General features: G+C 39.7%; 1 protein-coding gene across 5 annotated transcripts in view; it reads right to left on the bottom strand.

Annotated features, from left to right (window-relative positions):
• ARHGAP8 (Rho GTPase activating protein 8) overlaps window positions 1-16,991 on the bottom strand; it is a 126,320-nt gene that overhangs the window by 34,563 nt on the left and 74,766 nt on the right. For 4 of the 5 annotated variants that reach the window (XM_067559345.1, XM_067559344.1, XM_067559347.1 and 1 more), the window contains 2 exons: window positions 14,548-14,646; window positions 13,561-13,671 (listed from right to left, as the gene is read on the bottom strand). In XM_067559345.1, coding sequence (XP_067415446.1) covers window positions 13,561-13,671; window positions 14,548-14,646 — 210 coding nt within the window. The remainder of the gene's footprint in view (window positions 1-13,560; window positions 13,672-14,547; window positions 14,647-16,991) is intronic. The other variant, XM_067559346.1, reaches the window with a different exon arrangement.

Genomic DNA, 16,991 nt, shown 5'->3' with positions numbered 1-16,991 from the left:
CAATTATGTACAATAAGCTTGTGATAACTACCTGGAAGCCTGAGGGCCACAAATGTCCTGCAGGTAATATTGTGTGGCCCATAGCTATTTGGGGGCCAACAGCCAACAGGTTTTGGTATAGTATTGAGGCCCACAACCTAGCACCCCCAGCCTGATTTCCCTCACTGCAATGAAACCCTACAACATGCTTTTTACATACTTTCTGGCCTTCAGCCATATTACAAAGGCTGTATCTGTAATTGCAGTGGCACTGTGCAGCTAGTGGTCAGTGCTAGCATGGAGACATTATGCAAGCGTTTTACAATAGAATGATACTGGCTCTGGCACTGGTTCTGAAGTGCATGAATTCTTCCTCTCCAGAGCATATTCACAAGCAGCTCAACTGTAATACCAAGAGATTTCAAAAGGGGATGGGGTGACCACTCCAGATCTCATTCCAACTTCCATAAAAGTCAGCAACTGTCATGGAGAACTGAGGGACAACCAAGAGAGGGAGCAATGTTGATGTTAGACAGGAGGAGGTTACAGCAATGAAGACAGAGGGAGAGAGATTACAGGAATCTTTATCAGGAGAGGTATAACATTACCCCTGCTGTTATAACATATATTTGCATTCTATTTATTTAAACAATACCCTCAATGTTTAGGGTCTGATGAAACTCTCATTAAAATCAGCAGAACAACTCTCATTGACTTCAATGAAAGCTTGATCATTAGTCAATTTAGATATTAGATATTCACTATCAACAATTTAAACTCATGGCACCTATTCTCATCCCCTTAGAAGATACATTTATTGTTTTTGTTTCTCTTTCTATTAAAGCTATTCACTACAGGGACACCAACATTAATACACAGGGTATTTTTGTAATTGCTATTCATAACTTTCTGCATTTTAAAGTTCTTTTATAGTACTTCATATTGAGTATTAGTTTATGAATATTTTTCCAGTTTCTGAGAGAAAATAGCTGCAAGGTGACAATTTCCGCGAGTTCTACTATTTTGTATAGAATCACTGTTCCCTTTGAAGGAGGGCACCACCGTACAAAAGAAAGTCCTTGTTTTATAGGGATTGTAAACCACAAAGAATGTCTTTTAATTTTAGATGCATCTTATTGAAAATCTCTACTGCATATCTCCCAGCATGTTAGAATATGCCTCTTAGCATCAAATTACTAATCTTCCAATGACAACGGCAGAACTTCAGCTGGCATACATGAGTCCAGCTTCACTGAGGTCAGTGGAATTATTTCCATTTACAATCAGGGATCTTGCCCATAATCTATATTCTTCTTTCTTCTTGTTCTGGATAACGACACACTCAGCTGTTCTGTACTGCTGATGGCGCAATGTGAAAAGCAGCAATTACTACTGGCAATTTTGGAATAAAAGATATCCTATACTTCCTGCTTAAGTAGCAGCAATACTGCAGAGTGTTTTGACATATAGTATATTTTCATATGTCTGAATCGTATTACAACAATATGCCAGTTTAAAAGGGATCAGTTCTAACACACACTAGTCAGGGAAAGTATTTTCTGGAGTAGACCATATTATTAGTTAGTGCAGCATGTTACATGTCAAATGACTCAGTTCTAGTTTTTGGACTAGTGATAACTCATTGAGGGTAGTGAACACATTGTTCTGAACCACCATTAAGTATTCTTGGTAGATAATCTCTCTCTCTCTTTTTCATTTTCTCCCCACTGTGACATGCTGAGATTTGTCTTAGAATTTTTCTTTCTCCCTGGTCGCACGTGCACAGCATAGAAAAACAGGAAAGATTATAGCAAAAATTAAAGAACCTTGAAATGTTTGTGATAATGGTTCAGTGTTTAAAAACAAGCCAAAGCTGTGTAATTGTTGCAATTGCTGCATTTTCCCTCTTCCTCTGTCCCAGCAGTGGCAATCACTAGATGAACTAAAATTTTTTCTATCTTCCCACAATGAGATTTTTAAAACCGACTAGAGACAATTGAGAATGATGCCAATAACTAGCCAAGGTCAACACTGCACTCTGCACTTAAGCTGGGCTGTGGTGTTCCTTGATTATAAAGGCAATAGAGTGGAGCAACAGGAGTTTACAGGAGCTTGCAGGGTGTATGCCAAAGGACAATGCCACAACTGGCTGGCACACATTGAGATTTTTTACATAAGAACAGAAGAAAGGCCATGCTGGGTCAGACCAATGGTCCATCTAGCCCAGTATCCTGTCTTCCGACAGTGGCCAATGGCAGGTGCTTCAAAGGGAATGAACAAAACAGGTAATCATCAAGTGATCCATCCCAGCGGCCATTCCCAGCCTCTGGCAAATAGCAATCTCTATCTATCCTGTTATTAGCTATTGATTAACCTATCCTCCATGAACTTATCTAGTTCTTTTTTGAACCCAGTTATAGTCTTGGCCTTAACAACATCTTCTGGCAAGGAGTTCCACAGGTTGACAGTGCATTGTGTGAAGAAATACTTTCTTTAGTTCATTTTAAACCTCCGCCTATTAATTTCATTTGGTGATCACTAGTTTGTGTGTTATGAGGAGAAAGTAACACTTCCTATTTACTTTCTCCATAGCAATCATGATTTTATAGACCTCTATAATATCCTCCCTTAGTTGTCTCCTTTCCAAGCTGAAAAATCCCAGTTTTATTAATCTCTCCTCAGATGGAAACTTTTCCATACCTCTAATCATTTTAGTTGCCCTTTTCTGTACCTTTTCCAATTCCAACATATATATTTTTAAGATAGGTTGACAAGATCTGTATACAGTATTCAAGATGTGGGTGTACCATGGATTTATAGAGACAATATGATATTTTCTATTTTATTATCTATCCCCTTCCTAACGATTCCCAATATTCTGTTAGCTTTTTTGACTGCCACTGCACATTGAGTGGATGTTTTCAGAAAACTAACCACAATGACGCCAAAGTATCTTTCTTCAGTGGTAACAACTAATTTAGACCCCATCATTTTATATGTATAGTTGGGATTATGTTTCCAATGTGCATTACTTAGCATTTATCAACACTGAATTTCATCTGCCATTTTGTTGCCCAGTCACCCAGTTTTGTGAGATCTCATTAACTCTTTGCAGTCTGCTTTGGACTTAACTATCTTGAGTAGTTTTGTATCATCTGCAAATTTTGCCACCTCACTGTTTACCTCTTTTTCCAGAACATTTATAAATATGTTGAAAAGTACTGGTCCCAGTACAGACCTGGAAGACACCACTATTTACCTCTTTCCATTCTGAAAACTGACCATTTATCCCTACCTTTTGTTTCCTATCTTTTAACCTGTTACTGATTCAGGAGAGGACCTTCCCTCTTATCCCATGACCACTTAACCTGTCAAAGGCTTTTTGAAAATCTAAGTACATAATATGGACTGTCCATTGACAATCTGTCCATGGACCCTTGTCCATATGTTTGTTGACCCACTCAAAGAATTCTAGTACATTGGTGAGGCATGATTTCCTTTTACAAAAAACATGTTGACTCTTCCCCAACATATCGTATTTATCTATGTGTCTGATAATTCTATTTTTTATTATAGTTTCAACCAATTTGCCTGGTACTAAAGTTAGGCTTACTGGCCTGTAATTGCCGGGACCACCTCTGGAACCTTTTTAAAAAAGGTGCCACATTAGCCATTCTCCAGTCATCTGGTAGAGAAGCTGATTTAAGTGATAGGTTACATACAACAGTTAGTAGTTCTGCAATTTCACATTTGAGTTCCTTCAGAACTCTTTGGTGGATACCATCTGATCCTGGTGATTTATTACTGTTTATCAATTTTTTCCAAAACCAACTCTATTCACACCTCAGTATGAGATAGTTACTCAGATTTGTCATCTAAAAAGAACGGCTCAGGTTTGAGCCTCACATGTTCCGACTTGATGACTGATTCAAAGAATTCATTTGGTTTCTCCACAATAGCCTTATCTTCCTTGAATGCTCCTTTAGCATCTCAGTTGTCCAGTGGCCCCACTGGTTTTTTACAGGCTTCCGACTTCTGATGTACTTAAAAAAATGTTGCTTTTACTTTTTGAGTCTTTGGCTAGTTGTTCTTCAAAAAACATTTTTGGCCTTCCTAATTATAATATTATAATTATAAAATTATAAAAATAATAAAAATATAATTTTTTACACTTCACTTGCCAGAGTTTATGCTCCCTTTTATTTTTCTCAATAGGATTTAAGTTCAGTTTTTAAAGGCTGCCTTTTTGCCTCTAACTGCTTTTACTTGGTGGCACTTTTTTGGTCCTCTTACTATGTTTTTTTAATTTGGGTATACATTTAAACTGAGCCTTTATTATAGGGTCTTTAAAAAGTTTCCATTTGGCTTTTAATTTCTGTTTAAATAACATCCGCATTATTGTGTAGTTCCTCTTTCTGAAATTAAATGCTACCATGGTGGGCTGCTTCAGTGTCCTCCCTCTCCACACAAATATTATATTTTATTATGTTATGGTCACTATTACCAAGCGGTTCAGCTATATTCACCACTTTGACCACTTAGGATTAAATCTAGAATTACCTCTCATCTTGCGGGTTCCAGGACAAGCTGCTCCAAGCAGTAATTTAAGAGGTCAAGAAACTTTATCTCTGCATCACGTCCTGAGGTGACATGTACCCAATCAATATGAAGATAGTTGAAATCCCCCATTATTACTGAGTTTTTAATTTTTATAGCCTCTCTAATCTCCCTGAGCATTTCACAGTCATTCTCAACCTCCTGGTCAGGTGGTCAGTAGGATATCCCTACTGATATATTCTTATTATTGAAGCATGGAATTACTATCCATAGAGATCTAATAGCACAATTTGGTTAATTTAAGATTTTTATTTCATTTGACTCTATGCTTTCTTTCACATACAGTGCCACTCCCCCACGAGTACGACCTATTCTGTTCTTCCAATATGTATTTAAGTGTTGAAAATTGGAACCTCATTAATGCATTACAATTGTATTCATCAGATCAAAGAGTTTATCGTTTCAATATTATAATCTCCAGTTCATTTCACAGAGGGGAAACTGAAGCTAATAAAGATTAAGGCCCTGATTCAGTAGAGCTCTTATTCATGTGTTTAAATTTCAGCACCTGATTCTGTCCCACTGAAATAAATTAAAGTTGAACATGTGCTTAAGAGCATTGCCTGAATCAGGGCCTGAATGACCTGCCTGAATAAAAAGTCCGTGTCAGAGCCAGGAACTGAGCCATATCTCCTAAATCCCAGTCTAGTGCCCTGACCATCCCTCCTCTCATACATAAAACCTCAGAGATGCTATATAGGGTTATTTTAAAATTTGGGTGGAGGAATGGTAGAGGAGAGAAGGGATAAATCCCAGTCTAGTGCCCTGACCATCCCTCCTCTCATACATAAATCCTCAGAGAAGCTATATAGGGTTATTTTAAAATTTGGGTGGGGGAATGATAGAGGAGAGAAGGGATAAATAAGATTGATCATGTCTCTTTAAAAATGGATACCACATATAGGCCCTGATCCTGTTTTTGACTCATGCGGACAGACCGTGTGCCTACATGGAACCCTGCTGAATGACATTTGCAGGATCAGGACCTTAGGCAGATTGTAAATTCCTTGGGCCAGAGACCTACTTCATATTCTTTTCAGCCTGCCAAGTACAAGTTTGATTTAAAGTTGGGAGGCTGCACCAATGTAAACTGTAAAAAGCAAGGAATTAAGTGAAGTCATTCAATATCCCATTCCAGTCATCAGTTCCTGTAGCTGAGTATCAACTCCCTCCTTTCCACTGTCCACATCTTGATTTCCAGGAAAGTTATTTTAGATGAAATAATAGTATAATTTTTAAAGTTCTTTTTTTCCCCCTCAACAAGATAATTTTCCATCTATGCAAATGGACACCCAAAATGAAGGCAGCCTGCAGTTAGGGACAGAGGGTTGCAAAAAGTGGCACCAATAAATTTTTTTAAAACTCTTTAAAAATGCCTAAAATAGCTTTTCTGTCAAATATGTGGCATAAACAAAATACCTAAGAGTGTGGTGTGGTATAAAAGTTTTATTGACACTCATTTGGAGTGCCCTATATAACTCATTTCTGCCTGTAGTCCTCATGAATAATATGGTGATCCTTAACTCATGCCAATAAAATCTTTATATAACCATACTTCATCGTGTTCTCTTGATAGATTCAAAATATCTCTTTTCTCCCTCTTTCCCCCAATCCTCCCAAGGAATATTCACAAAGATTACATTTTTTCCTTAAAAGGAGATATAATTTTGGGGCTTAAACAGGTTGAGCATAATCATTTAATATTCACATATGAGACTTTGGCCATTGCGGGCAACATAAGGTTGAAGAGTTATAAACTAAACTGATAAGCTCTTTGCCTCACTTGTAAATTAAGCCCAATTCACTATGGCCTTAAAAAAGGCCTAAGTGAGTTAGGCTCCAAACTCCCAGTAACTTTCAATGGGATTTAGATGCCTAATTCCCTTAGGCTCTTTTGACAATCCCGGCCCACAATGTTAAAAACTTCGACATGACCTAATGAACTCCTCTTAGGAAAGAGCTGCCCCAGAAAGACATGCATCAGTGATCCAACATGAAAATTTCCTCCAACTCTCCTCCCCAGATATGCCCAACAAAATACTTCTTCACCTGCCATTTGAGATAACAGTGAGGGACCCTGAATCAGGGCTTGTCATTTTTTGATATCCCAGTTTTCATTACAACTCTGGGAAGGCTGCTTGCTAGAAGACAGAACCAATATGAAATGTCAGCCTGAGATAAATGTTAACATTATAAAGGAGAGCCTTTATATTTACAATTTTTAAAGTGGGATTCTCAGTGTTGGCTTAATTCAGTTTCCAGTGAAGACAGTGAGAGTTTTACCGTTATCTCCAATGGGAGCAGAGTTAGACCAACAGTGAGTACTTTGGAAAATCCCTTAACTATTAAATAGTATAAAGGATTCATACTGACTGATTAAGTTAGCATCTTGGAACTATCAAACCTATGTCCATCCTCAAGCCTATGAGCTTTTTCAGTAAAAGCTCTAACACGAGCAGCTTTCCTTCAGTACCCTCTAGCCCAGTGTTTCTCAATTAAATTTGGCCACGGAACCCTTTTGAACTCTATGAATAATTGTGGAACCCCCCCAAACTCAACACAAACAACTAGGTCGTTTCTCAGTTAAATTACACTTACACTCCATACCCTCCGCCGAAAAATCCGGGACATCTTCCCTTTCTTGGCGGCGCGGGCAGCGCGGAGAACAGCTGCTCGCGGAACCCTAACAGGGTTCCATGGAACACCAGTTGAGAAACACTGCTCTAGCCTCATGTATACCTCTGACAATACGAGTGCTGCTGGACTGGAACAAAATACACTTCTAATACAATCATACTTAGTACATAACCAATGCTTGTAAATATAGAGCGGGTGCTCTCAGTTATGCTCTACTGAAGAGTTGCATTCGATTTACACTGGTGTAACTGAAGCAAGAATGTGTCCCCTTACTGTGGGGGAATGAAGGGAAGACAACCAACTTTTAGCTTCAATTAGAGTTTTTTCTGAGTAAGGACTTTGGGATTTGCTGCTAAAAATCCAACCCAGTTTATGACTCTGATCTTGCACATGATAGCATCCAGGCAGACTGCCCATGCACTATGTATTTCAGTGTGTCTACGTATGGGTGCAGCAGTCCACATGCTCACTATCACGTGTAAAACAGGGACCCAAGTGCATGGTTCCTCTAAGTTCCACAACACAGTGCAACCCTGCTGTTGCCTGTTGCAATCTGGTGATAGAATAATTCACAACCACAGTAGCCACAAAGTCACCCTGATGTCAGTAGACGTGCATTCCTATTGCTACACATGATGTAAAACTACCTTCTCTCTGTTTATCTCCTAAGAAAGTGACCAATCTTGCCTTGTGAGACAAAAGGCTTGCAACCTGCCACTCTGCTAAAGAAATGTCAGATCACTAACGGATTGTGGATGCAAGTTACAGTAATCATAAGAGGAGAGAGAATGAACAAGAGCAATTCAATCATGAAGACACTGAGACAAATTTGATAATTTTCAGTTTTAGGTTTGCTAAGGCTCCCATTCAGTGTCATTATTCCTCCTCGTTTTTTTTTTTAATCTTTCTCCATAAATCCAATTTAAACTGATACATTTATTTCTCATTTAGAATGTGTAGGGGGTTTTGTTGTTGTTTTTACATGGATTTTTATATGGCACCATTTCATTTGCAAGAAGGTTCTTTAGTAGGGGCTTGGCTAATAGTTGGGATAAATATCCTGGTGTACTTGAGCATCATTAGTTTGAGTGATCTGAAATGAATTCTGACATGAATGGATTAATTATTGAGGGAAAGGTTCTAATCACACCTTTCCGAAACTGAGTTGTCAATGGGTGAGTGAAGATGGAATAGCCTTCAATTGGTGGGTGACATGCGTTGATTGCTGCTAAGTGCACTTGAAGTGAGCTCAGACACAGACTTGCCATCTTGAGAGCAAGGAGATAATCCAAAAATAAGAGGAATACCTGCTGTCTCTGGTAACATGGGTTTTGCTGGGCCAGATTCAGAAACATTTCCACTTGGCTAGATAGGATTCCACCAGAAAATGTTTTCTGCTATTATTAAGAATGGCTTCAATGGATTCCAAGCTCAGTGCTCTACATTTGACATCCATCCAAATACTAACCTCTGAGATGAAGAGTCCAGGTTGGGATGTTTGAGTTTGTCATTATTCTGGGTCAATCGATTTGGGAAGGATGGAATGCTAATTGGTGGATGGGTTAACATCTGTAGAAGGCTTGAAAACCACTACTCTTTGGGCCACTTAGAAGCAGTTAGGATGATTAGGGCTCTGTTTCGCCAGATCTTTTGGAGAACTTGAGGTAATAACAGGATGGGAGAAAAGGCATCTCACACATGGCCATTCCAGGACAACAGAAGAGCATTGTGCTTGGAAACGTACCTGGAGCTCCTCTGGAACAGAATGTGTCACATCTTGTTTGTCTGGGATGCAAACAGTTCCCAAGTAGAAGATGCCCATTAAAGATGGTGTGCAGTGCTATGTCATGTAGTTTCCACTTGTGATTGGTGGCAGAATATCTGGTGAGACTGTATGCTAGTAAACTGTGAGCATCTGGTAGGTACACTGCTGACAGAATTATGTGGTTCTGGATATACCAGTTCCATAAATTGATCACTTTTAGAAAAGCGGTGAGTGTGTTTCACCGCTTCCTGCTTGTTTATATAAAAGACAGTTGTTACATTGTCTGATATTATCAGGACATGTCAGAATCACATGAGTAGTAAACTGCTTTGCAGGCTTCTCAGATTCTTCTTAGTACCAGAAGATTTATATGCATTCTGTTTCCACAAGGTGTCCAAATGCCTTCTGCTGTGTGAACATCCATGTGGCTATCAGGGAAGCGTCTGTAACTGTATTGTTTCTCTGGTGTGGGAGAGAGAACTCCAACCCTCAATTCCCTCCACCATGTTGTCGCCACTCACCAAAGAGAGGACAAGAGAGACAGGCGTTAAATCCTGGTAACCTGGGCATAATCTAAATCCTGCACCGGGAGTCAAGTAAAATTACCTGGGGGGAAAATTCTAACTAACAGTTAGCTATAGTGAATAAACTATACTAACAGTAAAAGCCTTAATAAGCTTGGAAATATTTACAGGTTGAAGACAAAAGGATCGGCTTTGGACACTGCAGATTCCATCCTAGGATCCTTTAACCAGGCCGGAGCTTCTCCCCAGCTCCAAAGCATGTGTTGCCATGCCCAGTCTTAGCCAAGGAGTTTTACTTCTTTAACAGAGGTTATCAAACAAACAGAACAGTTTTAACTCAGTCCTGGGCCCCAGGCTTCAGGGTCACCCCTCTCAGAGGTCTCTGGCACTCCAGTTCCTGGCAGTTTCCCAGCCTCAGTCAGCTCTGCCCCCTTCCTGGAACAGCAGCCACAGGGCTGCTTCCATGAGCCCCGAGTCCCTTGCTCCAGGGACCCAGCACAGGAGCTAGCTCTGCTCCAGTGTGGCTTTCCCTCCCCTGGGCTCAGCCTCTCTCAGTTCTTCTTCTCCCAGATGCCCACTAACAGCCTTCATAGGCCCAGATGTAGTCCAGTCCCCTTTAATTGGCCGGATTGGGCTCACCTGTTTTGATCCAGAGGAGTTGTGATTAGTCTATCCACAGGCACCAGCTACCTTGTGACAGACCCTGAGAACCCTTCAGTGCCAACTGGCAGGGGACCCAGTGTTCTGTAACTCCTATCAGGCCTGACACACATACTACACCTAAAATACGGCTCTCATGGTATTTATCTCTAAAGAGTGTGGTGTGAAGTATTGAAGGAAAGTTGGTGACACACCAGTCCTTAGAATCATGGTGTGATGTGTACACAGATGGTGTTTAAGGAGTTGCGTGCGTGTGCTGGAAATACATTTCTAAAACACGTTTCAAAGATAGAGTGGACAAACAAGTTTGCTGATTTGCTTGTTTCTCCCATGTAAACAGAGCAGGGTAGCACCAGAGACAATGAGCAGTTCATTTGCATCTGCGGTAAACCCCCGTTAACAGGATGTAATGGAAACAGCATGGCATTAGATTACCAGAGCTTACACCGCAGTGTGAACCCCAGGCACCCATACTGACTTGAGACAAAGATAATGAATTCTGGGGAATAGAAGGAGATGCAAAAAGGCATCTTCTTATCCACCACTGATGGAACAAAGAGGTCAGATTCTTTGCATCTATAAATGGTGGATACCCAACCACGTGGGCTGATGATGCTGAGAAGTAGCTGTAGGAGAGAAACTGCTTTAGACAAAGCTTGGAGTTGGCTGAAGTTCTATATATTCTCTTAGAAGTGTGTTATACTTTTGGATTATTTGTAGCCATTTTCTGTTTCTATTTTCTCTACTTAGTATCATTGAAATCTCTGTCCTTTATTAATAAACTTATTCATGTTTTATTATAAATTAATCTCAGTGCTGCTATATTAAAGTGAGGTGTGCATGCTGAACTGTGTCAACAAGCTGGGGTGTATTCTCTCTCTTTGGAGACAGTGGACTTGTATTTTGGTGGGTAACCCATGGCAAGAGCTGATGGCTGCAGGGAGACGCTTATGGAGAGTTTGGAAGCTGAAGTATACACCAGGTTTACCTGCGAGGCAAAGTTAGGACTGCCAGAGTCCTAAGAAGTTAGTTTGGCTAGCTAACAGACTGTGGAGGCATAAAGTTGCAAGACGGTGTATCACAAACAAATTCCTGTTTTTCTAAGGCAGAAGGGTGATAGGGTGACAGTTCTGGACTCCACAAGAAAGCATCATGGGTGGCAATAAGGAACCGGAGAAGCGGTTAAGTCCACCCCACCCCGTATGCCCCCAGTACAGAGCACAAGGAGAGCAAAGGTGCAAGTGCAGAACAACAAACACTGAATACAAGATACTTCTAGTTTCAGGCACATGGAGCACATGTATACCCCACAACAGAATAAACATAGGAACCAGCAAGCACTTGAAGTGTTATGTAAGGGACGTGAAGGGAACAAGAAGGGTTTCTACAGGTATGTTGACAACAAGAGGAAGATTAGGGAAAGTGTGGGCCCCTTACAGAAAGGGGGAGGCAACCAAATGACAGAGGATGTGGAGAAAGCTGAGGTAATCAATGCCTTTTTTGCCTCTGTCTTCATAGACAAGGTCAGCTCCCAGACTACTGCACTGGGTGGCACAGAATAGGAAGGAGGTGAACATCCCACAGTGCTGAAGCAACAGGTCCAAGACTATTTAGAAGGATTGGACATACACATGTCTATGAGGCCAGATGCAATGCACCCGAGGGTGCTGAGGGAGTTGGCTGATGTGATTTCAGAGCCATTGACTATTATCTTTGAAAGCTCGTGGCAATTAAGGGATGTCCCTGATGACTGGAAAAAAGCAAATATAGTGCCCATCTTCAATAAAGGGGGGAAAGAGGATCCAGGGAACTACAGAACAGTCAGCCTCACCTCAATCCCTGGAAAAATCATGGAGCAGGTCCTCAAGGAATCCATTTTAACGCGCTTGGAAGAGAGGAAGGTGATCAGGAACAGTCAACATGGATTCACCAAGGGAAAGTCATGCCTGACCAAACTGATTGCTTTCTATGAAGAGGTGACTGGCTCTGTGGATGTGGGGAAAGCGGTGGACGTGATATACCTTAACTTTAGCAAAGCTTTTGATACTGTCTCTCACAGTATTCTTATCAGCAAGTTAAAGTAGTATGGGTTGGATGAATGGACTATAAAATGGATAGAGAACTGGCTACAGCATAGGGCTCAACGAGTAGTGATCAATGTCTCCATGTCTAGCTGGCAACCAGTCACAAGCGGAGTGCCCAAGGGGCCAGTCTTGTTCAACATCTTAATTAATGATCTGGAGGATGGGGTAGATTGCACCCTCAACAAGTTTGCGGATGACACTAAGCTGGGGGGAGTAGTAGATACCCTGCAAGGTAGGGATAGGATACAGATGGACCTAAACAAACTGGAGGATTGGGCAGAAAGAAATCTGATGAGGTTCAACAAGGACAAGTGAAGAATCCTGCACTTAGGACGGAAGAATCCCATGCACAGCTACAGACTGGGGACCGATGAGCTAGGCAGCAGTTCTGCAGAAAAGTACCTGAGGGTTACAATGGATAAGAAGTTGGACATGAGTCAGCAGTGTGCCCTGGTTGCCAAGAAGGCTAATAGCATATTGGGCTGCATTAGTAGGAGCATTGCAGCAGATCGCAGGAAGTGATTATTCCCCTCTATTCGGCATTGGTGAGGCAGCATTTGGAGTATTGTGTCCAGTTTTGGGCCCCCCACTACAAAAAGGATGTGGAGAAGTTGAAGAGAGTCCAGCGGAGGGCAACAAAAATGATTAGGGATTATTTAGCTGGGATTATTTAGCTGAGGTTAGTCCTACTTTGAGCAGGGGGTTGGACTAGATGACCTCCTGAAGTCCCTTCCAACTCTATAATTCTATGCATCACGTAGATTTTCACAAATTACTGTAGGTGTGAAGACCAGGTGGCTCATGGAGATCCCGAGGGCTCTAGGGGTATGTCTACACTGCAAAAAGCCCACCCGTGGCAGCAAGTCCCAGAGCTGGGGCCTAAAGATGCTAAAAAGAACAGTGTAGCCATTCCAACACAGGCTACAGCTCAGGCACTGAAAGCTACTGAAGGGGGTCAGTCTCAGTCCCTGAGTTTCAGCCCAAGTAGGAACATCAACATGGCTATTTTTAGCACCATAGTGCAAGCCCCACGAGCCTAAATCTGTAGACTTGCTGCTATGCTTTTCTTCAGTGTAGACACACCCAATACCATGAATTCACTGGACGTTGCTATCTGGTCTCACAGTTAACAGCTTTCACTGTTATTAAAGAAAGACAGAGAAGGAGAGAGAGAAAGAGGGGGAAAAATATGGTGGTAAAAATTTCCAGATTTTGTGTTACATGAATCTACAGTGGTACAGTCCGCTCCACAGTTTATTTCAGAGGTACAAATCAAAGAAATCTCATAGCTTACTATTGTAGGCTGACCGCAAATTGCTGGGTAGGAAGAGGAGGTCTTGGTGGAGGAATCTTAACTGAAGGTGGTGGTCTTCCCTTCTGTTTACACTGAAGGTTTTCATCATATCTGAAAACAACAAAATCATTGACTTTGTACAGTACACGCTGATTGTACAATCACTCATATTTCTCACAATGCCAATCTTCTGTCAGACCTATAAACACCTCCAATACATCTGGACTGATTTTAAATTTTAGTACTTGTGAGACTTCTGAAAGCATTTGTGGGAGAATCATTAAGCCACACACAAAAGAGCTGTTTTGCTTCAATCAATATAATATAGTAAACATGTCCAAGAGAGAGGACCACGCCTATACTTTAAAAGCAAAACTCAATTACAGTTGCTACTCAGAAGCACAGCTCTCCCCATACAATCCTTTTTACAAATGTAGAGTTGTACTGTGCTTTTTGTTATTACATATTTAGACAAAGGTGTGTAAAAACCCACCAGACAGCAGTAACACGCATAATGAAAAGCTGCCAGTAACTTTCATTCAGCAGTGACATAAAATCACCTTCTGTCAGTATACAAGCATAATAGGCGAGATTTTTTTCTTCTCAATAAACAGCATTATGCACATATACAGTAAGTTAATTCTATGTGTTACTCATAAGCAATAATGGCATATGGGAAGGTTTTGTTAATGAAGACACAGCAACTGCAATTATATTAAGAAAATACTTGGCATCTGAGGCTAAGAGGACATTCCAGACCTATAGAGAACTATACAATGTTCTCTTTTGTAAACAAGTCAACATCTTTACAGGATGTCTTTGATGACAATGCAGCTTTCAGAGCCAAATCTAGCCAAGCACAAATAGACAAATTAGACTTTTAATCTTTAAAGAAATTGGATTAGATTGGATTTAAAAAACAAAGAATATTACACAACTCCACTTCAGAACACATATCACAGAAGATGTTATTGACTTGCTACATACCGAATAACATCTTCAGGGATATTAAGCTGGTCATATTTGAGATGCTCTCTGAGGTCACTTAAATAGTTCAAATAGGTGATCTTTTTCCCAAACTTATGACTAAACAAAATAGGGAGAAAAGATTATACAATCAACATGGGAGGAACATCAATGAAAGGTTTGTTTTCTATTACAGAATATAAGTGCTGAAGCAAACCAAAATTCAACTATAACTGAAGCAGCTGGAAATACAAGATGTATTTCATTTTCACATGATCAAACATATACAGTGCATTCCTGAGAGCCTGATTTGAGCTAAAAAACTGACTTCCATCTGATTTTTTGCGATTTGCATAGACATGAAAAACATTACTTTGAGAACTGCTGAATAACAGCTTTCGTACGACACTAGAACACTTTTTGAAAAGGAATGTTATAGAACACTCCTTATGACAATTTTTGGAAAGAATGCCACATTGCTGATAGAAAAACATGTATGTGTCACCTTGATCTTGCTCTCTACTGAGAGAAAATAGTAGGACAATAGCTATTATAATCTAATAAATGGAAGACCTAAATTTTCTAAGAATGACTATTGATTTTGGGTGCCTCAGGTTTTGGATGCTCGACTGTAGACACCTTAAAAATACATGATTTTCAGAGATGTTCTGAAAAATAAGGTCCCTTAAAAGAGTCATAAAATGGGTCTTCCAAAATTATAACACCAAATATTGCTAGTCCATTTTGAAAATTTAGGCTATATAGGTCCATTTACAGATGCAGGTGTTCCAAGTAGGACATACCAACACATCCAACTTATGTACACACTCTGAAATAAGCCTCTTTTTCAGTATAATGAAATCTGTCTTATAATAAAAATTAAAGAAAACCAACAAAAATATGATAGAAAACACACTCTTCTCTTTTCTATAAGTTACTCTGACGGAACTTGGAGAGCAATATTCTTGCAATAGACTGGTTCATTGCCGAGTCATCGAACATATATACACAAGCTCCCCCTAGTGGAAGAAAGTATGAATTAAAAAAATTAATACTGTAATTTAGAAGGTATTAATTAACAGGAAGTGCTAGATTTTGCTAGCAGCGAAGTTGTTTTGCAACATTAACAGATTTCAGCCTGAATGTGTACCATCTCATCTGGGCTCTTCAGCATGGTTTTTCCAATATGGTCTACGATTTTAACATTTTATGCAAGGCAATTAGCTAACTGTAATATAGACAGAATATAAATGAAAAGACGATGTCTTTGACAACTCACTTCAGTACTACAGTTTTACAAAATGGGTAATTTGCAGTTTACTTACAGGCAGTCAGGAATTTTTGTTTTTCTGTACAACTGCTGCATCATCGTTACTGAATGATATCATATCGTGCCATTTTTACATTTTCATGGCTTTTACTAGTTCAGCCATGGAAAACAGCACCCTTCCCCCCTTGATATCCGTTTTCTTGGGTATGCTTAGAATTATTAAATGCCCTTTGTGCCAGTCCCCTCGGACTGTAAAAGAGATCAATCAACTTCTACCGTGGCTCAAAGTTTCAAATAAATATTTACCTTTTCCTTAAATATTCTATTTTACATTTTTTCTTGTTACTTTTGTTCTTTGATCTAACAACAGTCATCCACTTGCTTATAGCAAATGCTCTGTTCATGCAAATGCACCTCTACCCCATTCCTAATAGAAGTCTCAAGTGTAAACAGATGTATCTGAGTCAAGACATTTAAATTTCATTCATGATTTCTATTAGACACATTAGCAGTGACATTTTCTTGAGTTATGGCCATAACTGATCAGAAGTTACGAAATACAAACTCTGCTTTCCCTTCCCCCGCACCTTTCTTTTAGTGACCTTTGGCTTGATATTGACTTTTAAATCAAAGTATAAACTTCCAACATAAGATCACTCTTGAAATAACCTGAAAGTAGAGGTACATTGAAGGATACAGAAAATTCCTAAATCATACTATTCTGGTAAATTAATGTTATAGATATGTAGGTTTCAATTTTTAATAAGAATACAATCTACTAGCAATACAGCATTAATAAAGAGAAAGAGCTTTACTGCCTTGGACTCTGCTTTAAAGTTTAGCTAATGACACAGACTTGCAAATGCACTTGGTTTTAAATATCCTTCTCTGCATTTTATGTTATTTTAAAAACGTGGAATCCTAAAACAGAAGTGTAGGAGAGTATTTGACACTTAAATCATTTGCAGCAAAGAGCTTCTTTCTGGGTTTTGGATTTTATGTAGACCAAATTGTCTTCATCTACAGAATGTATAGATACTTTCAACTTGTAACCTCATTTTCTATGTCTCATGGTGTTTCCTCCCCACTCCCACAAATTTTACTGAAAAAGAACATTAAGAAACCTGTAATAGGAAACATGCAAATACTGAGATGCACAATGATAGAAATAAAGTCAATGCAAGCATGATGCATC

This window comes from Emydura macquarii, unplaced genomic scaffold (assembly GCF_026122565.2).
Source record: "Emydura macquarii macquarii isolate MOO-44397 ecotype Brisbane River unplaced genomic scaffold, CSIRO-AGI_Emac_v2 contig_2205, whole genome shotgun sequence".
Lineage (NCBI taxonomy): Eukaryota > Metazoa > Chordata > Testudines > Chelidae > Emydura > Emydura macquarii.
This window is presented reverse-complemented; position numbering and strand designations above follow the sequence as displayed.